The 26750-nt window shown below is 41.2% G+C and overlaps 2 protein-coding genes across 4 annotated transcripts in view; both read right to left on the bottom strand.

Moving 5' to 3' along the window:
* Nucleotides 1-7382, bottom strand: part of SREK1 (splicing regulatory glutamic acid and lysine rich protein 1) — a 39949-nt gene extending 32567 nt beyond the window's left edge. For both annotated transcript variants that reach the window (XM_086629978.1, XM_086629979.1), the window contains exon 1: nucleotides 7200-7382. In XM_086629978.1, coding sequence (XP_086486104.1) covers nucleotides 7200-7360 — 161 coding nt within the window. In that variant the 5' untranslated portion in view covers nucleotides 7361-7382. The remainder of the gene's footprint in view (nucleotides 1-7199) is intronic.
* A 15946-nt stretch (nucleotides 7383-23328) lies between these two features.
* The window catches only part of ERBIN (erbb2 interacting protein), a 100503-nt gene continuing 97081 nt past the window's right edge, over nucleotides 23329-26750 (bottom strand). For both annotated transcript variants that reach the window (XM_086629564.1, XM_086629565.1), the window contains exon 27: nucleotides 23329-26583. In XM_086629564.1, coding sequence (XP_086485690.1) covers nucleotides 26476-26583 — 108 coding nt within the window. In that variant the 3' untranslated portion in view covers nucleotides 23329-26475. The remainder of the gene's footprint in view (nucleotides 26584-26750) is intronic.

Raw genomic sequence — 26750 nt, 5'->3', positions numbered from 1 at the left:
CCATTCAGAAGCAAATGGTATTAAACAGTAGAGCTTTCAATATCTAATGGAGACAGTTTGTGTCTCCCTATTTTCAACTGATTCTGCAAAACCCCGGTTGTTGCTCAATAAAGCTTTCCAATATTCAGCTGTTCAAAAATCCTCTTACGGCCACATTTGAAGGCTTATCACTACAAATGCAGTTCTGAAGGCTTCTCTGAAACATAGACTTCAACTGGGTGACAAGCATAACACAAAAGGATGCCTGGGACTAAGAATCTGATTACAGACATTGACGGCCTCCTAGTAAGCCAAAAAACAACTCTAAACTATGAGTGGTTGGCATACTGGAGTACATACCCCAGTCAAAAAACCTGTCTGTAACACCGTGCAAACCAGTGCCAGATTTCAACTGCACTGCAAACTGAAAGTGATCTGTAAAAAATGGTCTTGGTCTTGTTCAGAACTGGGAGAAAAAGAAGCCTTACTTCACCTTCTCACAAAAATCTACTTAAATAGCCAACAAAAAGGTATCAAATTAATACTTTCATGAACAACACATTTTGTAAATTTAAATGTAAGTAACTTTAGGCTGTTAAAAGCAACACACAACAGAGACAAAAGTTTCAGGGAATATTTTACAGAGCAGGGAACATGGTATAGCCAACCATGCTCTTGTACATTCGAATGTCAGCATCATCACGCCAAGTGTCGTTTCTCAGACACTTTTTGCACATGCGGGCTTGCAGGAAGCCTCCTTCCTACCTCCTTAATGGACTTTGTGCATTCCCACTTGAGAAAACTCAGTAAGCACTGGAAGTTTTGCAAATGGCAAACTGAGGAGCTCTAGTTAAAAAGTGACAGCAATTCTCCGCTCCCAACATGGGAATTCAGATCACAGAATCACAGGGAATTCAGATCTCTAAGCAATCAGGACCACACACAGGTATTCAAAACTTCAGGAGTTTTTCCTCAGACTTTGTTACAAAACATCACTGTAGCTGACAGCGAAGCCCCTTTAAAGCCACCTTCTTCTGGACAGATGTGGCAATCCACATGGAGGCCCTGGTGCAGCAACAACTCTTAGTACATAAACTAATTCTCTTACACAGGCTGTGGCTGTAATACTACTTGCTGTTCTTGTTGACTTTTTCATCCTATCTAACCATAATCTTCCAAGTAATTTTCATATACACCTATGACTTTTCTTTGTAATATTTATGTCTTTAGTCTCAGGAAGAAACCAGAACTCATTTGGTAAAATTAGAAACCTGCAATTCAGTCATCTCGCTTTCCTCCAGATGTAAGCAAAAGGGAAAATACTACACATATAAGTAAATTAAGAAACCAAACAACACAGAAATCATATTTTCGGAAAGGATTTTACAGCCATCCCTTACTTTCATTTCTGAGCATCCTTCATATGAAGTTGGTTTGAAAAAGAAAAGGGCAAATTCTCAAAGGGTCTCTGAATATCCTTCTTCTCAAGGTTAAAGTTCTGTTTATGGGACCAGGAAGAAGACATGACCAAAAGGCATGTGACGAAGTGGAGCAAAAGGGGTCTTTGAGCACTGAAAGCCACCTATAGCAGTCTTTTAAGAGACAAGTCTTACACGGTGTCATGGTTTGATGTGAGGGGGGAGGTCCGGGTGGCAGGAGCTGCCCATCAGACCGGACTCCCATCCCCCTTGGGGCTTGAGCCAATCGGCGCCTCTGCGAACTGCCCTATTTACGTTGGGACAAAGAAACCGGAAAGGTGTGTGCCTTTGCCCAGGAGCAAGGAGAAGGGAGGGGGGCGCGGCCCCCACTCCCAGCCAGGCCAGTGCCCCCCTGCTGAGGATGGCGGCGGCGGAGCCGCTTGGGGAACTCGGGGAGAGCTCCGCTCCCGGGGCGCCCACCGGGCCGAGTTCACCCAGAAAAGACTGAGATCTGAGAGAAACAGCCACACCGACACTAGGTCAGTGAAGATGGAACGGAACAACGTGTGCCGTGGCTGAGTCCCCCTTGCCAGCAGCCCCTTTGCAACCAGTCCTCGGTGGAGCAAGCAAAGACCCACTCGCAGCCCATGGAGGATCCACGTCGAGAAGAGATGCCTGAGCCTGAGACTATTGTGAATCATGGGCACACGTCGAGGCGCATTTACACATTTGAAGTCTGTATGAAGACACATTTAAGGTCGATATGACGACCCACGCTGGAGCACATTTAAAGTCTGTATGATGACCCACGCTAGAACAAGTGGCAACAACTCCTTAAAAGTCCGAGACTGTGGTAAAGCCCACACTTCGAGCAGTCCGATGGGGTAAGGACTGCCTCCTATCGGATAGGATTCACACTTTTGCCATGAGTAGGGGAACCACTGGAGCAAGGGACAATGGTGTAAGGACTCCTCCTTTAAGAGAAGCGGCAGTAACAACATGGGATGAACCGACCTGCACTCCCCCATTCCCTGCCTCCCTGCACCGCTGGGGGGAGGAGGTAGAGTCGGGAAGAAAAGGCAAAGGGGGGGGTGGGGGTGGTGTTTTTAAGTTCTGGGCTTGTTTTCTTGTTATCTTCTCAAGTAACCATTTTTGTTTGCTTTTGTCTTTCTAGGTAGCTGTTAATAAACAGTTTTGCTTTAAGGAAACTGAGCCCCTTTTGCCCAGGACCGTGGCTGGCAGGTGCTGCTCTGTTCCTGTCTTGACTCTCAGCTCTTTTATTATATTTTTCTCCTCTCCACTTTACTGGAGTGGGAGAGCTGCGTGGAGTTCAGTTGCCGGATTGGCCTAACCCACAACAGTCCTTTTTGATGCCAAACCCACGACACATGGAAAGGGCTAAAAAAGTCTCATGAAGTCTAAGTTCCCTGGTGTCCAAATTTTTGACACCAGTGACCAACAAGGTTAAAGCAATACATCAGACAGATGCAGCATGATGAAAGATAAACTCTGCTGGTCTCTTTAAGATCCGATAACTGAATATAAATAGGGCGAAACGAGTGGATTTTTTTTAAAAAACAACAAACCAACAACCTTTTTCTCACCTCCACACAACTTACACTTGTTTATTGATGTTATTTAAGGTCCACAAATAGGTGCAATCAATTTTTATACTAAAGTTGCAATGGAAAGCCTTCCAGAGAGCAGAACAGTACATCAATGTACAATCAAGTCAAATTTGAAATTTTCTTGTAAGAAAATACAAACAGTTGCCACAGTAAAAAGCATCTCTGACCCACTGAAAGATGATTCATGTTAATGGTTTTTCAATTAAAAGAAACACTGCTTTCAGTGCCAATGAAATCTCACTGACAAGTAGCTAAAACTGGGATGATGATCATATGGAAAAAATTTCTTCAGTGCCAAGAGTTTCCAATGCCCTCAACGTGGAATCTGTCTGAAGGTGGACTACTCGCAGTTCACATAGGCCTCTTTGGAACACAGGAGTAATACTAAAGTAGCATTTATTTCCATCTGCATAAAGCGTAAAAGCCTCTAATAGACAGAATACAGAAACTTCCCCATGGAGAACTAGCCTTTCAGGAATAGGGCAGATATGAAATCCGTCCTTCTTAAAGGGATGTCTGATTAGCTGTGACTGAAGAAACTGAAGGGCTTTCACCAATGAAGATAAAACATGATGTGACCAACTACCAGAAAGCATAGCATGATTTAACTCAACATTCATTTAAAAAGTCCTCCCAAACAATTTGAGATATAAAATAAAGGACTCTAGCAGAAACTGCTACTTTAAAATCACAGTCTTAAGATATTAATTGCTGGGAAAAGTCACTGGGTTCAGGAAGGCTGCTGGGAATACTGAAGAGTCATCTTAAAGAGCCTGCATTTTATTTAAGTGTTAAAAATCTGAGGTGGTTTCTCTCTTCCTCTCCACATTTTGCAGGCTTACAAGAACTTCAAGTAAACTACTCTAACATGAATATGTTTAACATAATCTGTAAGTAATTATACTCAGCAACTGAGACTTCCTTTTAGTTTTTTAAGGAAATTATCTGCTGCATCCTACCAAAGCAAGGTACATGTTAATGAAAGGAAAAATGTAGAAAATTGGTTAAAAAGGAACTCTTCCCTTTAAGCATGGTCCTGTGCTTTGCTCTACAATCACTGAAGCATAAAACCTATAGGTGCCAGATACATCATCCTTACTCCCTAGTAAGTAAAAAAATCTTCTCTTTTTTTGTTCAAGTCAGCGGTAGGGTGTTGCACAATGAATTAGAGTGGAAATATCAAACCAATTTTCTATAAAGTGAAAATGGTCACCTGATCAAATTCACCACTGCTACAATCCTCTTGGATTGCTGACAGAGCAAAACATCAGAGGATTAGGAAAGAAAAATTCAAAGCTAACATGCAATGCTGCATCTTCCAAGAACGGGAAAAAAATATTTCAGAAAGACATTGTCAAAAAAGAAATTGCCAAAAGCAATGCTCCAAAACAGTCCATATCCGTGACCAAGTTAATGCACAAACACCAGAAAGAGACTTGTTGGAGACTTCTGTTTACTGTTGTGCATTATCAACAGAACTAGACATTCACAAGCATTAGAAACAAACACGCCTGGTAAGGGCAATGAGATTACAAATATTGCAGAAAATTTCTTTACATAAATGCCCTTTCTTTTATATATATATATATGCACACACATGAAATGATGCATACAGAACAGAACACAACTCCACTCTGCTCGGCAAACTCATGCTTGATTAAGTAAATATATTTTGTGTGTAAACTGAATACTTGCAGTACAGAATTAGAAAAGAAGTTGCAATTCTACACAATGCAACATCAACTTTATTTCATCTCATTAATTAATCTATGAAAAAACTTAGAATAATACTTTTAATATTACATCATATATTATTCTTGAAACAAGAATCATTGGCTTTATTTCTGTGTATTTCTGTAAAAAGGCTAACAAACGTGGGCCCAATCAGTGAAAGCTTTTACTTAGGTAACACAAATACTCTCAGAAGACTGAAAGCTACTATGTCATCGTCCTCTTATTCTTCAGCATAAAATAAATTAAAAAGAGCAAATTAATATTTGTTGTTCAGTAGTCAATATCCACGAGACCTATAGTTCACTAATTCAACTTACTGAATTATGGTTTTCATCTAGAAACTGGACTGAAAAGTGAATTTCAGCTGTTCCATGAAGGTAACAAAATTCATGCTCTAGAATACATCGGATGTTTGGATTTCTTACAGAATTGTTTTTAAAGCTAAGATCAAGATGACAGGATTTTTTGTCTGATGCTGATCCTAACGTAAAAAGCAAACCTCCCTTTTAACTGAATTAATAGAAAGAATTGATTCTAAAAAATCTAGGCCTTAAATTGTTAAATACTTAAGGAAAAAACAGAAAATGGGTAGAAGAAATGGGTACTAGAAAATAATTTTAACAAATTGCAGGCAACCATTGTAGCATCTCTTTGCTTGGGATACCTTTGCTTCCTGTGCACTTGTCAATGAAACACTATCTTCTGAATTTATCATAACATTACTCAAATATATATTCAGAGTCAATAGGAAGCATGTCTTTTTTTGTTTCACAAGAAGGGCATTAGAGTAAATACTTAATTTTTTTCCAAGATAACAATTTGAAAGTCAGGTCAAGTACTCACAACTATTAGGCAAGGAAATCCATCTATTTAAAAGTTATGCATAATAACGGTAAACGAAACCATGAGTAAAGTAAGTAATGACAATCCCCCGTCCTATAGCTGAAAACTAAATTAATAATTTAGAACTGATGTTTACGGCATTATAACCTTGACATTTCCAAGTCAAACCCTACTACGGTACTGGATTTTAGTATTTTATGTGTATATACACACTGGCAAAATTTTATACATAGGCACAAACATTATTTGCAAATGAATGTCAAGAAAGTATCTATTTGTCTTAAAATCCATGATATAACTCAGTGAAAAATAAGAGCAGCAGTTATAAAAAAATATATTCTATCAGGAGAAAATTCAAGTGTATTAAGAAGCAAGTGTGAAACAAGGCCAAAGTAAAACCCTACAAAACTGTATAAAAATCACCATAAATCTATTAAAGAGTGTTTAAAACTCAGTAAGGCTGTTTTAAGCATAACTTTACATGAGTTAAATATGATTTAATATGTACGTAAAATGTATGTAATTTTTCTGAATGGCCCTCATTCAAACCTACTCAGATGTAATGCAGTAACATATCAAAATGGAAAAATATAACATTTTTTGCTATTTGGTTCTAAAAATCGAAATTTTATTTGTCTGAACATCGTCCTTTTTTAAAAAAAAGATGAAGTATCTGGATGTGAACTACTCCCTCCCCTCTCTGCTATGCCTATTTAATTTTCCTAAGAAAAAAGAAAAGATAAATGGTTTGAAAGGTCACGTCTGTCATTCACTTCCTAGTACAACAGATGCGTTAAGCAAAAAATATTTCTTTTCCTCCCTCGTTCTGCTAATCATCACCTGCTTGGGAGAAACAATAGTTGTTCTGCGAACCTCAGTATCTCCCTCCCATCCGAGCGCATCACTCGCACGCGGCGGACATGAGAACGGCTACAATTTAGAGAAACGCGTCATTCATGCCCGTTATTGACTTTCATTTACTGCACACGTCTTATCGGGGGCATTTCTGAGCACAAGGCAAAAAAAAAAAAAAAAAGCAGCAGCGCTGGTCCCGCCAGCACGCAGCGCCCGGGCAGTGCGGCCTGGCAGCCAGCCGGGTCCGGGCCTGCGGCTCCCTCGCCAGACCCCGCTGCGCTCAGCCCGAGTGAGGAGAACGGTGGGCCACGAAAAGGGGATTTTCAGGAAAAGGCCGGGGGGAAAGGGCCCAGCGCCGGGGCAGCTCTCTGCGGCAGCTTGGCAGAACGCTTTTTGCCAGGGCTTTGGCCGTGCCGGTGCCCCGCGGCGGGCGGCCGCAGCCCTGGCCGCCGCAAGCAGAACACAAAACCCGCCGCTGCAGAGATGCCGCGGCTGCTCCCCTCCTCCCGGCCGGAGCCGCCATCTTAAGTCCTGGCGCAGCTCCTCTCCCCTGCCGCTTCTGCCATACAAAGGGGTGGCACCACGTGATCCCCCTCCCCGCGCGCGAGGCTCTGGTGCCCACACTCAAGATGGCACGAAGGGGCTTCTGCCTCTTCTCTTCCCTCCACCCTCCCGGCCTCTCTAGGCCTCTTCCTCCTCCCGAGTCTCTATCGCTCCGGAGGCCGGCGCAGGCCCCACTTACTCCGGGGGATAGAGGCGCAGCTCCTCGATATCTCCCAGGAAGCCGAAGAGGGTCCGCATCTGCTCACTGGTCACAGCCGAGGACAGGTTCGTGACTTGGATGACAGACGTGGGGCCCAAGGGGAAGCCCAGCGGCACCCCGATCCCCCCGCTGTTCATCATGGCGCACCCTGCGCGGCCGCTCCGCTCGCGGCAGTGCCGCACTCAGCCGGAGAGGCGGGCCTGACGACAGAGAGGAGCGCGCGGCGCCTGCCGGAGCGTCCTGGCGCGCGGGCGCTCTAGCAGCCGACTCGACTGCTCTCTGGAGGAGTTTCCGAGCGGACAGCCGCTCGCACCCTACCGGCCGGAGCTCCCGGGGGAGCGGGAGGCCCCTGCCCGCTCGGACGGGCTTCCCACGGCCGTGCTCCCGACCCGCCTCGAGGGGAAGATCCTCGCTTCCTGAGGAGCCGCCCGGGCCGCCGTTGCCAGGGCGGGACCGGCGCGGGGCCTCGGCCCCGCCTAGAAAGGGGCGGGGGGGCCGCGTGCCCCCGGGCCGCCCTGGGCGCGCGCTGCGCCGCCGCCGGTGGCTGCGGGGCGGCGCGGCGGGCCCGGAGTGGGCGGGCGCGGAAGGGGTTGTAATGGAATGAGGCCTTGATGGTTTTGTTGTAACTGGACTGGGAATCTCGTGGGGACCGCGCGGCCGCGAGCGCCTCTGGCCGGTCCCCGCGCCACGTGGTTCCCTTCGGCTTTTCCTTCGCGAAGCTGAAGGATTCTCGGCCGGAAAAGGTTCCTCAGTTTCAGTCCCGAGTACCAGAGAGTGCGGGTGCGGAGCCCCCCTGCCATAGGTCAGGTCTGAGTCCGTTCATCAATCTGCCGTGAAACCCACCGAACGCTCCGCCAGCGAATATTCCCGCGAGAAACGGATGGAAAAAACAGATTTCTCATTTAAGCGCTCTTTTGGTGGCCGAGTTCAAAAGGCAGTTTTGTTACCCTAGGAAACAAGCCCTTGAAAGTGCTCTAACCACGTTTAAGCAGGAAGAGGTTGTAATGGAATAAGTCCTTGATGGTTTTGTTGTAACTTGACTGGGAATCTCTCCCAGTTAAATTGAGTTTACCTGAAGTTACAGTACAAGTGCTCTTCGGAAATTAAATTGGCTGCAGAAAATGAGACTGAGCGTGATGCATGCGAGTGATCACCGTTACGGATCTGACTGCAGTCTTGGGGGGTAAAGAACTCTGCTGCATCTTGGCACTGAAAGATTTACGGTCTCGGACATGGATATTTTAGCTTTTAAGACCTTCCACACCCCAAACTTGAACTGAGAAGGCACCGAAGTATTTTTGAAGCTATCTGGGCTGAAAAAGATGGCAAATTTGTGATACTTCTCTGAGCAAGTAGGTCAGTTGTCAGGGAATCTCCGTAGATAAGTCTGGGTAGTGCTTCATTTATTGATGCTTAATATGTTACAGAATTTTAAGTAATTTGAAGCAATTGTCAGAGATATATTTTATTTTAAAATTCCTATGCATATGTTTCAGGTAGTACGTATTTCGAAATGATAATGGGTGCACTCATAGTCTTTTTCTAAATGGAATTCATATTCCAAAAGTCCAAGGTTTAAGATCAGAGTTAAAAGATGGGTTTCTTTCAACCATCCTGGTAGCTTTTCATTAGCCTAAGTTTAGAGAAGTTTAACTGGAGAATTCAAGATCTTTTTTTTTATGTACTTTGCAAGATTAAACTCCCATATGATTATTCTATCTATAGGAGCATTACATAAAGATTTCCAGTGTTTCGACTAGTACATCTCATCCAAAGATGGTTAGCAGAGGTGTAGAAGCTGTTACTGCTGTGAACATTCCTGTCCTTTTCTTCTTACATGTCTCAGTGGAAGGTACCAGAAAAAGGAGCTTTAAAATTTGAAAAGTCCTATGATGTCAGAACTGACTGGGATACCCTCCTTCAGGTAAAGTCTTTAACAGTACCGATCAAATTCTGAGCTACCAGTCGGATTCTTATTGCAGCCTTCCAGTACTTAAAGGGGGCCTACAGGAAAGCTGGAGAGGGACTTTTTACAAGGGCATGTAGTGATAGGACAAGGGCAATGGATTTAAACTGAAAGAGGGGAGATTTAGGTTGGATATAAGGAAGAAATTTTTCACTCAGAGGGTGGTGAGGCAGTGGAACAGGTTGCCCAGAGAAGTTGCAGATGCCCCATCCCTGGAAGTGTTCAAGGCCAGGTTGGATGAGGCTTTGGGCAACCTGGTGTAGTGGAGGGTTTCCCTGCCCCTGGCAGGGAGGTTGGAACTAGATGATCTTCGAGGTCCCTTCCAACTCTAACCATTCTATGATTCTATCATCCCTGGGAAAGTGAGAAAATTATGCCTGACCACCTGATAGCCTACAATGAAAGGACTGGCTCCATGAATGAGGGGAGAGCAGCTTGTTGTGTTTATCTTGACTTTAGCAAGGCTTTGGCGACTGCCATCTCATAACATCCTTATAGACAAAATGATGGAGTACAGATTAGATGAGTGGGCAGTCGGGTACATTGGAAGCTGACTGAACTGCCGTGCTCAAAGGGCTGGGATCAGTGGCACAAAATCCAGCTGGCAATGAGTCAATAGTGATGTACTCCAAGGTCAATACTGGGTCTGATACTGTTGTGTCGTCATTATATCATCATTAATGACCTGGACAGTGGGACATAGTGCGACCTCAACAGGTTTGCAGATGATACAGAGGAGCAGCTGATACCTTACAGTGTACGTGCTGCCATTCAGAGGGACCTCAACAGACTGGAGAAATAGGCTGTCACGTTTTGAGGTCAAAAGACCAGTCTATCAGCTGCCAAGTCAGGCGAGACCCTTGGGTCCGACTCCCCCTGCCTTCCCTTGGCAGCTCAGTGAGTCGGAGGGTGATTCGTCTGGCTTACTGTGGCATCCGTCACTAATAGACAAACAGGAGGTAATTTGGCCAGTATACCAGCTCCCAAGTTAGGCGAGACCCTTGGGTCCGACTCCCCCTGCCTTCTCTTGGCAGCTCAGTGAATCGGAGGGTGATTCGCCCACTTATTAGGGATCGTCACTAGTAGTACTATGGGCCAGCTCCTTATAATAATTCAAAAGTTTCCGGAAACGTACATATATATTTTATTTGTGACAGAATACAGGTTCGAGGATAGCCGGTGATAGTGACTGACTACAAAAACAACTTTAATTGAAATACTGCAGTGATAATATAAAACGATTACTGATCAGTGATAATACTAAATAGCTGTTAGTAAGTAATTAAGTAAGTGCACATAACACAGAGTTCTTACCCAATAGGCGTCCCTTTGGGGGGGAGAAGAGAGGTTCAGCCTGTCGACTGATCCCAGGCGTTCCGATGGGGGGGCTTCTCCCTAACATCCCCTTTGTTTGCTGCTATTTTATACCTTTTTCATATCTTTTAGGTGGAGCTCGAGTGACTCTAGTCTTACATAACTTTTATTAGGATTGGTGTAAATTTCTCTTGTGAGGGGTGTTCACAAATTAGGATTGGTGTAAATTGCTCATTTGAGGGGTGGTCGAAGCTCAGAGGCGGGTGGAGGTGTGACTTAGTAGCTGAAGGACACAATTTTGCCATCACTGCTGAGACAGCGGTTGTGATTCACTTCCCTTGATGGCATTTTATGGTTATCTTTACCAGGCATCTCTCATCCCTGATAACAGGGATGAGCCGTGATACCTCCCTACCACTCTACTGCCCATTTCAAGGGTATTGCGTGGGCCTTGTTCGTTATTTCTTATCCCCGATAACAGGGACGAGCCATGATACCTTCGTATCACTCTACTCCCCATTTCAAGGATATTGAGGCCTTGTTTGTTCCTGGGAGCAGCAGCTGTGCTTCATGTCAGAGCTGTTCTAATATTAGCTGAATTCTGGGGAACAATATTCTCCCATTCCCCTCCAATTTCAGTCATTTTCCCACATAGGCTGACAGGCATCTGAAGTTGCTGAGCAAAGGGCAATGCAAACTGCTGCACCTGGGCAGGAATAACCCCATGCACTAGTCCATGCTGGAGGCCAACTGGCTGGAAAGCTGGCTGCAGTAAAGGACCTGGGAATCCTGTTTAACAAGTTTAACATGGGCAAAAACAATGTGCCCTTGTTGCAAACAAGGCCAACGGCCCCCTGGGTTGCATTAGCAAGAGCATCACCAGCAGGCTGAGGAAGGTGATCCTTGCCCTCAACTCAGCACTGGTGAGGACACATCTGGAATGCTGTGCTCAGTGCTGGGCTCCCCAGCTCAGTAGGCTTCTTAACAATGTGAGTAAGTACCAGATAGGAGAGTGTAAACAAGACAGCCAGACTCTTCTCACCTGTCCAGTGACAGGTCAAGAGGTAAAGGGCACAAATTGAAATATGGGAAATTTCATTTAAACATAAGAGAAAACCTTTAGTTTTTCTGTGAGGGTGACTGCCTGCTGGAACAGGTTGCTCAGAGAAGTTGTGGAGTCTCTTTTCTTGGAGATACTCAAAATCTGGCCTGAGTAACCTGTTGTGGTTGACCTTGTTTTGAGCAGGGTGAGGTTGGACTGGGTGATCTCCAGAGGGCCCTTCTAGTCTTAGAACTCTGTGATTCTACGTGAATTAGAGGTGCTTACCTGAACTGAGTTCACTAATTCAATCATTCTTAATTGATAAGAAGCTTGGAAGAATACTTTTTGTTAACTTTCTATAATAATGGAGATATTCTTTAGTAATCTTAGGAAGTCTTTGAACAGCCATTAAAAGTGTTATATTACTGCTACCTTGCTCAGAATGTCTGCAGTCAATGCAGGCTTACTAATTAACGGTTTGTGGAATGGTTCTTCTTTGATTATTTTTTATATATATTACAAGAGCTTTGAATTACTTCGCTGATGTTTTCCATAATCATGTGTCTTCTTCAGGGAGAGAGAATCTAACAGACTTCAATTCTTACTGTCATTGCCGAAACCGTTGATTAGAGAGAACCAGCAATTCTTTGCTCAATTACAACTACATTGAACAGGATTTGAAGGAATGCGATCAGTAAGTGAGACTAGTGTTATTAATTCAAAAAGGAGAGCAAGCATGAGCAATTTCTTTGGTTTTCTGTTCTCCTATAATAGAAAAGAACAATGCTTGACTTCTACTGAGATGCAATGAATAACAGCATTTCTCCAAGAAAAGCCCAGCTGCCAGTTTCTCAGTTAATGTTTGGAATTGCTCAGTAGATCATATAAAGTCATACTTTGTATTGGCCAAGAAGCACATAGAACATCAGGCGTGTTATTGCCAACCTAAGTACGACTGTAAGATAGTCTGAAAAAGCTTTGTCTGAGAAAACTTCTGTGGCTACATGAAAATCCCAATAAATTTGCATCGCTGTCAGCAAGACCAGCTAGTCTCAGAGGTTTGTGTCTGTCAAAGTATGTCTGTATGTCAAACTGCTTTTCCCACTTGTCATAATATTTTTCTCAATCACCACTATTTTTGTATCAACTCCATTAATACATTTGTAGGATCCTAAACAACACGCTCTTAGTTCTGGTGGGTTTTTTTGTTGTTGTTGATTTTAGTCAGGCTTTCATAATTCTGCAATTACACATTGACCTCAAACAAAAATCCCAGCAGTCTTTAAGGAAAAAAATATTTCCAAACATTAACATAGATTGATGGATAGGGAAAGAGCAACTGACATTGTCTACCTGGACTTATCCAAAGCATTTGATACTGTCCCGCATGACATCCTTGTCTCTAAACTGGAAAGACGTGGTTTTGATGGATGGACCACTGGGGTGGATAAGGAATTGACTGGATGGTCACTCTCAAAGAGTTGTGGTCAACAGTTCGATGTCCACGTGGAGGCCAGTGACAAGTGGTGTTCCTCAGGGGTCGGTACTGGGACCAGTGCTATTTAACATCTTTGTTGGCAACATGGACAGTGGGATCAAGAGCACCCTCAGCAAGTTTGCAGATGACACCAAGTTGTGTGGTGTTGTGGACATGCTGGAGGGAAGGGATGCCATCCAGAGGGACCTTGACAGGCTGGAGAGATGGGCCTGTGAGAACCTAATGAATTTCAACAAGGCCAAGTGCAAGGTCCTGCACGTGGGTCGGGGCAATCCCATGCACAAGTACAGGCTGGGTGGAGAATGGATTGAGAGCAGCCCCGAGGAAAAGGACTTGGGAGTGCTGGTGGATGAGAAGCTCAACATGAGCTGGCAATGTGCGCTGGCAGCCCAGAAAGCCAACCGTATCCTGGGCTATATCAAAAGAAGTGTGGCCAGCAGGTCGAGGGAAGTGATTCTGCCCCTCTACTCAACTCTTGTGAGACCCCACCTGGAATACTGTGTTCAGCTTTGGAGTCCCCAACACAAGAAGGACATAGAGCTACAGGAACGAGTCCAGAGGAGGGCCACGAAGATGATCCGAGGGCTGGAGCACCTCTGCTATGCAGACAGGCTGAGAGAGTTGGGGCTGTTCAGCCTGGAGAAGAGAAGGCTCCGGGGTGATCTTATAGCAGCCTTCCAGTACTTAAAGGGGGCCTACAGGAAAGCTGGAGAGGAACTTTTTACAAGGGCGTGTAGTGATAGGACAAGGGGTAATGGATTTAAACTGAAAGAGGGCAGATTTAGATTAGATATAAGAAAGAAATTCTTTACATTGAGGTTGGTGAGGTACTGGAACAGGTTGCCCAGAGAAGTTGTGGATGCCCCATCCCTGGAGGTGTTCAAGGCCAAGTTGGATGAGGCTTTGGGCAACCTGGTGTAGTGCAGGATTTCCCTGCCCATGGCAGGGGGGTTGGAACTAGATGATCTTTGAGGTCCCTTCCAACCCTAACCATTCTATGATTCTATAGTCATTGTATAACGCAGTTGGAATTTAGGGAACTTTTGACATCTTACTGAGACTTCAAGAAAATTTTGAGTGAATGGTACAAATGTTTAAAATACTACCATCACTTAACCATAGCTAGCACCTTTGGTTCTCATTAAAGCATTCAAGTTGTGTTCAGTTACTGCTTTTTATATACTCAAGATGGTGAATTTATACGTTTAACTTTCAGTATATAAGGGTTATTAAAATAGACATGTATCAATCTGGTGGAGTGATCCAAATAAAAATAAAGTGTTTTTCCTCTGAATGCTCTTTCACAAGCAGTACTAGAATGCCACTAAAAGCCAGTATATGCGTATAGCTTTTGCTACATAAATTTGTTTCCATAACACAATAACTTTACATCATTTGCCTTATCATACTACCAAATTTCCAATGTTTTGCATAGATGGGCGATGTAAAGCACAGGAAATAAATGTGTCTCTTAAAACACGAATATTCCTTCTTCTGTGAATTATCAAGAGGCGTGATCTTCAAATGCCAGTCTCCTACTACTACTTGCAGTAGACTGCCTGTTCAGATTGACTGCTGATAACACTCTCATTTTCTCAGTTTTTGCCCAGGCATGTGCTCCAGGTTGGGATGTTTTTCTGCCTCTCCTAATCAGTCAGGAATTTTACTCAATGTGTAAATCCATGCAGGGATGCTTGCCAAGTTCTGCACACAGCCAAAACCTCAGTTGTGTTAGCATGAACTGTTTCTCGTCAGAGCAGGTGGTTAACATGAAATCTGAAAACAAGAGTCAATGTTTTGCCTACATCTACGGTTATTTCAGCACATGTTGTTTTGGAATAGAACTGCACGTGGAAGTAGGATTTTTGAAATAGCTAATAGCTAATGCAATTCAGATTCACAACTTAGTGTAATTTGAACTACTTTCAAATGCAGACAAATCAGAAAATGTTAACTTTGTAGCATTTCACAGACAATAGACTTCATTCTAAACTCAGACAAATCCGCCTTTCTTCCCAAATGCTAGAAATTGCTTTCACCTCCTTTCCATAGTTGTAGCATTCAGGTTTATCAGGTAGCTGCTGTCTTTTTTGTATGTGCCTTAGTATAATTTGTTTGTTTGGTTGGTTTTTTAAGATGACTGTTGTGTAGTAGAGGAAAACATCTTGCAGAAAACAAACTCTTTAATTCTGTAAAGTAATTCGTAATCCATCACATCTGTAATCTCAAAAAATTATATAAAATGCATCTAACAAGACATATTTTTCACAAAGTATGAGACCAATTTTATATCCCTACCCAGAAAAATTATAAAAATATTTTTCTAGTATAAACTTTCTCTAGTCATAGTTGTTTTTCCCAGATGAAACCTGATCTAGGAATCTTAAAATCCTGCCTATACTGAGATTAACAGATAAACTCTACATAGTCAATATTAGCAGCTGAAACCCTTTCAGACTTCTTGCCTCTGGATGGCAGTCATCTATATAAACTGACATTGGTAAACTGAAACAGCTGTGAGATTTCTACATCTGCTTTTTATCTGTTTTACAGCAAACACATGAAAAAACTTGGGATCGTTGTACTTAGCATAGCAGTATCCCTTATGAGAGTCAAATTAGCAGCTGTATCAGTGTGTTTTATAATGAAGTTTCCCTTCTCCCCATGCTCCCCATGAAGCTGCTTATATCAAAGATGGAGTAGCTTTTCTCAGCTTTCAATTCTCTTTATACTAACTCCAAAAATTTTGACAAGGAACTAAGCTGACAATCAATTGTATCTGGATAGCGTTTTTATCTCTGAATCTCCAAGCACATATTAACAAAGGAAGATCATTGCTACCGTTTACAGACCGGGAAAATGCACCAAAGCGGGTAAGAGAGAGATCTGAGAACAGATTCTGCATCCAATTACTGTTTCAGGGTTGCATTTCTTCAGTTGGTTACGAAATCTATCATCTGTTTTCCAGACAATGCTACTTAGAATACAGAAGCATCTCTTCTTCAAAAGGAGTTTTTAGAAGGCTCTCTTTTAAGATGTATAAAATTCTTCCTATCAATTTTGTAAGTTTATACTAAACTAAAAGTTTTATGATATACTTTTAAAATTAGTATGTGTGAATATGTATGTGTAGGAGAAGGAAAAAAAATGTTAAAATTCTGGTTGGTTTTTTTTTTACTTAATTGAGTATCTGCTGAGAGATCTGCTACTTGCTGTTTTTCTGGCAGGACATGCTATTGGAACTGTTCAGGTAGGTCCCTGCTATTTCTGGAGAAAAAAAGACACTTTTTCCTTTGCTGTGAGGTTCATACTGCTCTGAGTCACAGCATACGATTCTACGTAAAGGGAGCATGTTTTTAAATCTTCCACATACCTATCTGAACAAGACAGTTCAAAGGAGTTGGATAGAAAATTCTGGAATTCACTGGGAAGAACTTCCTCTGCCTTCCAGTCAGAATTTCTACAAGCAGGGCAAGATGTTTAAATACATTTAGGGCACAAAAGTTTCATTCTTCTAAAGCCAAATTATTCCACATACAGTGGAGAAGCTGCAGAAATGGGCCTTTCTATTTTAGTACCTGACTCTGGGGCACAAACACAGTTCCAGTCTACCCATTAGATATGAAATTTTCTTTTCTTGTACAGTAGTTGAATTACTGTCATCACACATATTGGTTTGATAAACTGAAGTTCATAGAGTGTCATTTTCAGCTGAATAATATCACCTGAAACTGCAAAAAATTGCAACAGTAGTGAGTTTTTGGTTTGGGGATATCATTTTGAAGGACGATAATCCAGGTATTGGCACAGCTAAAGCAGCTGCTTTAATTTCCTCTTGCATGCTGAATTTCAAAGAGTACTTCTTTCACCTTCAGTTGGAAAAATAATACCAGTTTTGCTCACATCAGTCAACTAAATTTTTCTTATCTCAGACACAGAAAAAAATATGAATGATGGTAACCTGCATACTTAAAAATCTAATCACGTGTGTCCTTCTGCATGACAAGATGAGGAGGCCTGGGCAGAGTCACCTTTTGTCAGTACTTATAGTTCCCAGCCTCCTTCATGGCATCAGAATATAGGCTTCCACTGAAAAGGATTAGAAGCTTTATAATTGTGAAGTTTGAAAACATACCAGAGTATAACTCAATGCAAATATTAATATTTTATTTATAACTTTTAGTTGAAAGTGGTATAAAATAGACATTATTGCAAAACAAATCGAGTTCAGTAAGGACTAATGCTGAAAGTTCTTTTTGGTATCTTAAGATGTCTTAAAATCTAAGCACATCACATCATGATTAATGCAATAATAGAATAACTGCTATCTACAAATAAAAAAACCACCACACATCACTTACTGCAGTGTCAGCCTCATTATTCAAATCACCAAGTGTATTTTCACAGCTTTTTAAATTAAAATGTAGCAGAAAAAAACTGTTTGGAGGCTTTTCAGTGTGGTTTCTAACCCTTGCATGCATCAACTCCAACCTCATCAGTTGTTTCTCATTACAGTTAGCAAATGAGACAATTTTACATGATTATTTCCTTTTGCCCAGGACTTAGTATTATGTCAGCTAACCAGCTGTTAATATTGATTTCAATATTTATTAGTAAACCTCACTTTCTCAGTAGAGGAGCCATGGCTTTCAACTGAAGTACTTCTGGCAGAAACATTCTCAGCAAAAATACCTTCTCCATATTCAAAACCAGTTGTTGATTATTCTATTGTGAGTGGAAGTTGTTGCAGACAAAAATCAATCAAATATGCTAAAATGTTATGATGTTAGAAGCCTTGGCACAATACTTTCAAATCATGTATTTTGTCAGTGCATACTTATAATTCAGTAGAAAGCTTTTCCCCCTTTTTGTTGTTGATGTGTTTTTTTTTTTTTTTTCCAAAGTTTTCTTCACAAATCATGAACATTAGCAATTGAATGAGAGTTTGTCTGCAGAGCTTCTGGTTCATCTGCTACCCATTTCTCTATTAAGATACAGGTCTTGAGAAGTTTGTCCAAATCGGTATTTTCACATGTCTGGCAAACAAGAATGAATATTCAGTCAGAGTTTTTTCATTAATTTGGACAATACTGAAACATAAAACAGTTCAGCAATTTGTGATGTCCAACCATGCCTCACGAGATGTATGCAGTGCAGAGCCATATTCCCCTTTGTGTTATGCAGCTGCAAAAACAGATGTTGGAGACTACTATAATCAGAAATTTAATTCCCGATGCTCAAAAGTTTGGGCCATGCGGAAAAGCTGTGTCATTTCAGCAATACGACCTTTCACAGGGAACTATTCTGAGCCATCTCAGGAGCCTTGCCAGCCCAGTCACATCATACTTGTTCTCTTGCCCCTTGTTACTAGATCTCTAAAACTTTTAACCAGGTGTTCATATAAATGTGACTGGCTGAAAGTGTCCTGACTCAGCCACTACAAGCTACGTGTTAACTGAATCCTTCACCGCTCAGTAACTTTTACCCGTAGCTACCTAATAGGCTTTTCCCTTACGTGGGATAATTGCAACCTACTTTTGAAATGCACAAAATCCCACGCAGAGTATTTCTGATGTAGTATAAAATATGTAGGTTGTAATGCTTATTTCATGTTTTCTCTTCCTTTAGGCCAAATAGCTGCTTCTTTTTGTATGCTTAATTCTTATCCTTAACACAAAGCAATATTTGAAATTGCGATATGGAAATACAAGTCATGTTCCTGCAGACAGTATCAGGAAAAGCAAATACAAGAAGGCAGAGAGCTGGAAATCGGGGAGTGCAACAAAGAAAAGGGGCTGGACTGCAAGGAGGGGCAATGCCAAACTAGAAAGGAGGCTCTTAGAAAGCAGTAGGAAGAGGGGGACTCCTGGGAACCCTCTGAGAAGGGTACCTGCTACTGCCAGGTACAAGGCAAGGGAAGCCACAGGGGAAGCTCTGGCAGCTTCTAGCGAGTGTGGTCAGCAGCCTTTGGCGCAAGGTACTTGGAGCCTTTTCTGCAGCTGCCCCTTTTAGGTGGTGCTAGGGAGCCTGTGTCAGAGCTCGGTGGATCAGAGGGGGTGCCTGGGGCCTCTCCGGGACCTTTCCGGCAGGAAGTGCACTGCTGTTGGAGATCTGTGCTGCTAAGCTGATGAGCTATGGAGGTCAGCAGGCTGCACAGCATTGGAGAGGCAGGATCTCCTCAGAGACCCTAGAGGTTCAAGAGCCCTGGATGCCCACTGCAGTGTTGCACCTGGGCAGAGCCTGTCACTAGCACAACTACAAATGGAGTATCAGTGGAAGGATGGGCAATGGCTGGAAGCTGGTGTGTTCCAGCACCACGTGCAATGCTCCTGCTCCACGTGAGGTTCACTGCTCCCAAAGCTAAGGAAGTTCTGAGAGTACTCTCAAGCAAAATATCCAGACAAACTGATACCGAGCCGCACCAGACCACCTGGAGAAAACGTGAGGTAGTGGGTGACTACCTGCTGCAGGGCACAGAGGCACTCATCTGCTGACCTGAACCACTGGCTACAGAAGTTTGCTACTTGTGGTCCCGGATCCAGGATGCTGCGGAGAGACTGCCAAGTTCGTCCAGCCCTCTATGTTCCCCTGCCGTTCTCCCACGTAGACACCAGCAATACCTCTAGGGGCAACCAGGAGAGGATCTATCATCTCTGGGGGGATAGTCAGGCTTGTGGGGTATCAGGTGCTCTTCTACTCAGTCCTGCTCGTGAAGGCAGAGGGCATGAAGAGGAGGGGACTGGTACAGAGCATCAACAATGGGTTGCGGAGCTGGGGTCAGCAACACAGTTTTGGTTTCCATCACCATCCAGCACTGTTTGAAGATAAATTTCTGCTTGGAGAGATGAGATTTTCTTCTCTGAAAGGGTTGTCAGCCACTGGAATAGGCTGCCCAGGGAGGTGGTTGAGTCCCCATCCCTGGATGTGTTTAAGAATAGGGTGGATGAGCTACTTGAGGATATGGTTTAATGGGGATTAGGGATGGTTGGACTCGATGATCTCTAAGGTCTTTTCCAACCTAGAAATCTATGAATCTATGAATCTATGAGATCCACCTCACTAAGTTGTGGTGGGGATGTAGTAACTTTTAAGATTCACATAGTTAACTGATTATATCACCTCTAGACATCACTTTCAAAAATGTGTCAAGTCTAGAAATTAAAAATATTTTCACTGTTGGAACATATTTGTGCAGAAACTGTGTGCACCTGAAAAGCTCTGGCTTCTGAACGAATAGCATGGACAACTGTAGAAAGCTGAATTCCTTACACAAACTACAGAGACAGCGATACGATGTGAAATGTGAGACGAAATTAATTTTTATCAGTTTCTAGTGGCTTTTTTTCTTAGCTCATCATTATAAAAGCTTCCCCTCCCTGCCAACAGTTGTCAGTAGTTTTCTTCAGTCTTCATAATTGCAAGAAGAATCAGATGGAGCCATGTCACAGAAAATTAAGTCATGCATTTTATTGCGTACTTGTTGAGGATGAATAAGAACATGAATTAAAAACAGTGGGTTCCCAAGCCTACAAGCAACTGCCTCGTAGATACAGAATGCTTCTATCAGCTGGTTGCAGAAATACTTCTCTATATTGGAGATCATTCTGCTTAGTGAAACAGTAACATTTAGCAACTGTCAGTTCAAGTATAAAACTATAAATTTCTAAAGCATCTTCACTGTTAATGGGCTAAGCAAGAACTACCTCAACGACCTCTGCTGTGAGAAGTATGCATTGATGCTCCAGTGGAACAACACATTAGGTTCACTGATTTCTGCCAAGTGTGAACATACTCCTAAAATTTCTCAAATGGAGCGGGAATATACAAAATGTCACTTAAGATTAAGTTCTATAGAGCAAGTAGAGACAAACCCAGTTTTTCCAAAGTGTAAAGTATCTGCCATAGTGTAAAGTAAGGTTTTCTTTTTGGATATTTACTTTCTAATTCAAGTTGTCGGGCAGAACTTGATCTTTGTTTGACAGTCAGCAATCGTTCAAAGTAGTTGTTTTTTTTTTGTCTTGTGTTGAAGGCAGTTTAGAAATTGATAGGTTTATCCTCTTGGTGAAAAAACACCAGAAAATCCCCAAAAGACCCATAAACAGAGCACTTGTGTGATCTGACATTTTCCCATGGCGCAGAGCCACTTGGGGTCAGCATTACTTGATACAGTCCTGCCGCAGGTAGAGCAACTATGGCAGAAAGAGTACTTGAGGAACAAGAAACCCAGACATAATTTAAAAACCAATAAAGGAATAAAGAGAGGTTACTTACATTGAGTTACCTAAATTTGATCAGTTATTGCAATCATGAGTGATCTTTGGTTTTTTATCTTACAGCACAGGTTTTTATACTCGGAGTTTTCCAAAGAACCAAAACTTGTAACTAATGATAGGCTTTCTTAGATGCGGTATAAGCCGTTTATGAGGAAGCCTCTGACCCAAAATAACAATCTTCTAAAATACTTCTAGTTTCCTTAATACGAGAAAAGTTATATTTCAGAAAGTATACTTGTTCTGCTGGGAAAAAAGTTCCAACATTTGTTTTCAGAGGGCAGATGCAGATTTGTCTTTTTAAATGAAAACTATAGAGAGTCCTCTAGTACTTCTTTAATTTCCTATGTAAGATCATTCAGAACAAGTGATCTACTCTGAGGGACTCAAAAACTTTTTAAATTGACTTATTCAGGTGGGCCTCTGGGAAAGTTAATTCTTGATGGCAGAAGAGCAGAAATTATTTGATACTGTAAATTGAAAATAGTTTCCTAAAACCAGCTATACCCAACTGAGTAGCAAAAATTGAATAAAGGAGGATTTTGAGAAAGATATTTCTTCTGTTGCATGATCTTTTTGTTGTGTTTTCTAATACGTGCCATAGGGAAAACTTACTGAAATAGTGTCCTTGTTCCTGACAATGTGGCTCCAATTACGCAGATTGCAGGAAATCACAGAAACACATAAAACAGTCCAAGATGGATTCAGACACTATAGCAAATGATCAGTTTCTAGCCATATTATATACATTTCAGTCACGAACTCATAAATGCTGCAGGACCATAGGTAGCATATTGCTTAAGGAAGGCATTGAACTGACAATCATCAGGGCTGAGATTTTTCCTGCTGACTTCAGCTGATCAGTGTATGATCTTAAAATATAAATTTTCATTTCTCTTACTTTGGTTACTTTGGTTTTTCATGTAACAGCAACTCTTAATTTTAGACAAAGGCAATTTTTACATTTGGTATAGTGGAACCCCAGTTTCAAGGAAGTCTCATAGATGCTGCATCAGAATCTTCTGAGCACATTCCAAAATAAAATTTAATCCAATGCAGCAGAAAGACACCAAAAATACACTTTCTTTCTGAAAAAGTGCCTCCAGTCAGAAAAAACACAAGTTGGACCCAGCACTTTCAGGTGCTTGATGAAAAAGTAAACTGTTAGTTATGAAATAAAGTAGGAGACCAAAGGCTCAGTTGTGCAGGAATGAGGCATACCTAACAAACAATACCTGTGAAATGCAAAAGAATAAATTTGAAGTCTGATGCATAAAAGTCAAGAAAGACAGCAAAAAAGTCTTCAAAAAGACAGCTCTCAAGGAAAAAATGAAAGGGGAAAAATTTCAAAATCCAAGTAAGGAGCAGAAACAAAACCTTAAATAAGGAAGGGCCCAATACTCCAGGGTCATCGGGGCTGTAAGCTGTTATAATTAGAAGCAGTTTTCTGTGTAAAGGAAAAAGGAAGTCAAGCAATGATATTGATATGCCAGATCCACATCTACAAGGAAAAACACTAAATGGTTTGTGTCACTACCTTGTCAGGTGGTTTCCAAGAAAACTGGATGTAAGCCTGCATTTACCTCTCCTGTGAAATTCTGTGCCTGCCCTTCACTTTCTTTACCACGTAACTACCCTTGTATATCTCACCAGAGCACTGTCAAGACACTCTTCGTTTTAACTGTGCTCCTCGCTTGGCTCAGTCACTCCCTTCCGCTATTGAAACTACTGAATTTGCATGACACAAAGACCACTCATCTCTTCAGGAGAAAAGCCACTGGCTGCCCTAGCTGATTTCTTTGCAAGACTGGGTTATTCACAAAAGTATTTCTTCATTGTGAATTGCAATGAAATCACCCAGAGCAGACCTCTGAGCACTGAGATGCACAGAGCCAGAAACACAGATAAGACTTTACTAAAGTGTATTGATAGAGTACTAAAGTCGACAGAAACTACAGGAGAATAAAATGGTGTTCCCGAGAACTTCCTAGAACTTAAATAAGTCAATTACACACAGCTTTAAAGAGCGTTAGTTTATTACCTATTCTCCATGTGTTATTTCAGAAACAGTCTAATTATATACAAAAATTTGGAATGTTGAATAAATGCTGATCAATAGAAACATTTTGTAGCTGTTGACAAGGGAGTATTTCTAAACAAAATCAAAATAATCGTGAAGGTTTGATTCTGTGTGTTGTTTATTGCTATGTTTGTGTTCATAGAATGCTTTCAAGTATATACACTTTTTTTTAAACTCCAGTCCAAAAAAGAAACTAAAAAATATTTACATAATAAATATGTGGGAGACTTCGTCTTTTCATTACATCAGTTGAACTGATTCTTTAATGAACTATTAAGAATAGAAAGAATTAACAGAGTTTGCATCAACTTACTGCCATGCTGAGTAACTTAGGCTGCTGATGGATTTTATTCTATTCAAAATGTAGTTTAAGATGCATCCGAAATGAAAAGTGCTGATATTGTGTCTCCTTCTGCGGAATCCTGGCTGGACTAGCTCAGGAGACATCTTTCTCCCACTGTCTCCAAAATCATCTAGTTTGACATGTGTTTATCTTTACACACAGACACTGAAGGAACAAACACATTTCAAGCCACTGAAAATTCCAACATATACTGAGTAAAATCAGCATAATCAATGTTTTATTAGATGGTTAATTTGCTAATTTACTGAAGACAAGCTTTGGCCAAGTATTTTCCACAAGAAGTGCTGAACTTCTTGCTGTAAATCTCTACTTCTATGGTTCTACCACAGCCAAACAGTTTTTGGTAGAATTTTCCTGTGATACATCTGAAAATTAAGTGACACAACAATGTTTCAAACTTTGTTACCATTAAAGCAAAACACAATACAGTATAATTCCTCAGTTATATATTTAAATGTGCTGCAAAATGTATACAAAGTCAGTCCAAGATCAATAAAGAATCAGTTCTGCTTTTTGAACTTTTCCCTTCCCAAAGATACAGGTTATGTAGAAGGTCAAGGTAATTTAGGACTTGACTGTATGAATCCCCTTTAAAAGACAGTGTATGATAAAAATGACTGAAAGCAATGAACATGTGATGTGAATGTTTCGCATTTTCAATAAAAAAATAGAAACTAAACAAAACACATCTTAGGGAACACTGAAGCCTGCCATTATATAGCCATGTTTCTCACTCTTTTCTCCAAAGATTAAAAGCACACAGAAAATAAGTGAATTTTATCAAAATACAGCACATTTCTGCTAATATATCAAAAAAATCATTCTCTATGTAAATATTACTGAAAATCAACGGAAAAGAATTACAATATACAAAGAGTTGTTAAAGGGTTTCAATTAAAATTATTAGAACTATACACAGTACAACAAGCAATAGTTAACATCTTTGAAAGAAGTGCAATAATATTGGAGCTCGCTTACTCAAAAAGTACTGCCTGTTTATTACCGCTAGCTATGTATAATTCCTCTCTCTTCCAGCTCATTGTCCCCAAACTAAAGAAGGCTGGTGGTTTTGCTAGCTTTATTAAAAGCATTTACTTTTGTACACATGGGTTGAAAAAAGCAAATTATACCTGTCTCAAACTACCAACTTGTACATAAAAAAAAAAAAAAAGAACTGCAATAACTGAATATTGCTCCAATGATGAGCTAATCATTAGCCCTGATCAAAAACAGTTATTGGTCTTCTATGGCACTTTTCCCTGGTCCATAACAACCGTGTATTAATTACCACTGTAGACTATGTAGTCTCTATTCAATTACAAAGGAGAAAGAAAAATAAAGTTAATGTTTCTGGTAAAAAAAAATTAATAGAAGCATAATTGAATATTTTATACAGTAATAAGGAACAAAGGCAGCCTGTGGTAAATCACTATTACATTAATATAGTTAGAAACCCTTTAATGACTCTGAAGTGTCTAGTTCACATTTAATGTTACCTGTAGGAACAGCCCTTTAAAAAAGATCATTACAAACTGGTGGGTTGTAAGTACACCCGCCTTTTGCTCTCCATCTCACCACAGCAATTCTCCATCACCATTCAAAGTTTCACTAACTTGCTTTGGTTACCTAGCTCCATGTGTATGGTTTCCTTTTTTAGTAACAAGGCAATGCGAAGGCCAAACAAAATCGAGATGTCTTTCATAACCCTTCCTGGATCATCTACTTGGTGTGTGTTTAAATATGTATTACAGGCAACAACCTTAAAAACTGGCCATTTCAGTTTCATTTTTAAAATCTAGAAGGTTAGAATGGAGTACTTTTTAAAAGATAAAAGTATTGCCATTCGCACAAAATTGGGGATTTCCACAGCAGAGAAAAACCTCTGGGCACATTTCCACAGTACAGTTGAAAAAATTAGGTATGCAAGAAAACTCAACTAAACATGAATCACATGTGGCAAATGAATATTCAGTGACTACATTAAGAACAGATGCTGTAGAATATCACAAATTTGTAGTTACAGTCTTCCTAAAAAACACCGTAAGCTTTTATTGCATTTTCTATTGGTAGATGTATACTCCAGAACTAAGCACTTTTTCTTCTTTCCTGATTCCAGATTTAGATAGCAGATATTTGTTTCACCTGACCTTTATTCTGTCCAACCAGCACCACCTTTCATCTACCCATTCATCTATACAATGTGCACATAGCAAAGCCAACAACACTTCATATCCCCATCTGTATCTACAGAAGTGGTTTCGGCATAACACATTAATATCTGGTGAATAAAAATAAAGGCAATAAACAGCTACAGGACAGACAGCCCTGCCATCTGTCCACTGGCTACAACCGAGGCTTGCAAAACCTTGCACGAAGTTTAGTAATGCGTATGAATTATCCAAAAATAAACCTACCATCTGTACAAAAAAAAACCACAGGTTTGTTCTTGGAGGAGTGATCCTTAGATTGCTATAATGCTTAAAACCGAGTTTATTCACCATACGCATTTCCAAAATGATTTCCTGTATGTTCCATACAGTGGTTTTTTTCCCCTTTAACCACAAGTTCAGTATTTGATGTAGAAATTTTGATCGTAATTCTTTTCAAGGTCCTTTCATGTATAAAAATAGGCAAAATACTCATTTTCCCATAAGTCCTTCAGTGAATCGTGCTGGCTTTTCTCCCCATATCCACAGTATTAATGAAGAAATTATGAAGAAATTATGAAGAAACTTCTCGCACAATGACGAGTTCCACTGCATTCTGAAAAGTCTTTAGCAAAGAGACTGCTTGTCCGTGATCGATATTGATGAAGCTGTATCCATTAGCCTAAAAAGAAATATTTAAAACTGAAAATGACAGTCTCATATGCCATGTTAGTGAAACATGTCTCATATATAATCTTAGTTTCTCATTTAAGCTTTAAGGTTTAAAATAGCCAAATTCTACATAAACACAGATAATAAAACACTGCAGATTTGCAGATTCCATTGTTG

This window comes from Tauraco erythrolophus, chromosome Z (genome assembly GCF_009769465.1).
Source record: "Tauraco erythrolophus isolate bTauEry1 chromosome Z, bTauEry1.pri, whole genome shotgun sequence".
NCBI classification, from domain to species: domain Eukaryota; kingdom Metazoa; phylum Chordata; class Aves; order Musophagiformes; family Musophagidae; genus Tauraco; species Tauraco erythrolophus.
This window is presented reverse-complemented; position numbering and strand designations above follow the sequence as displayed.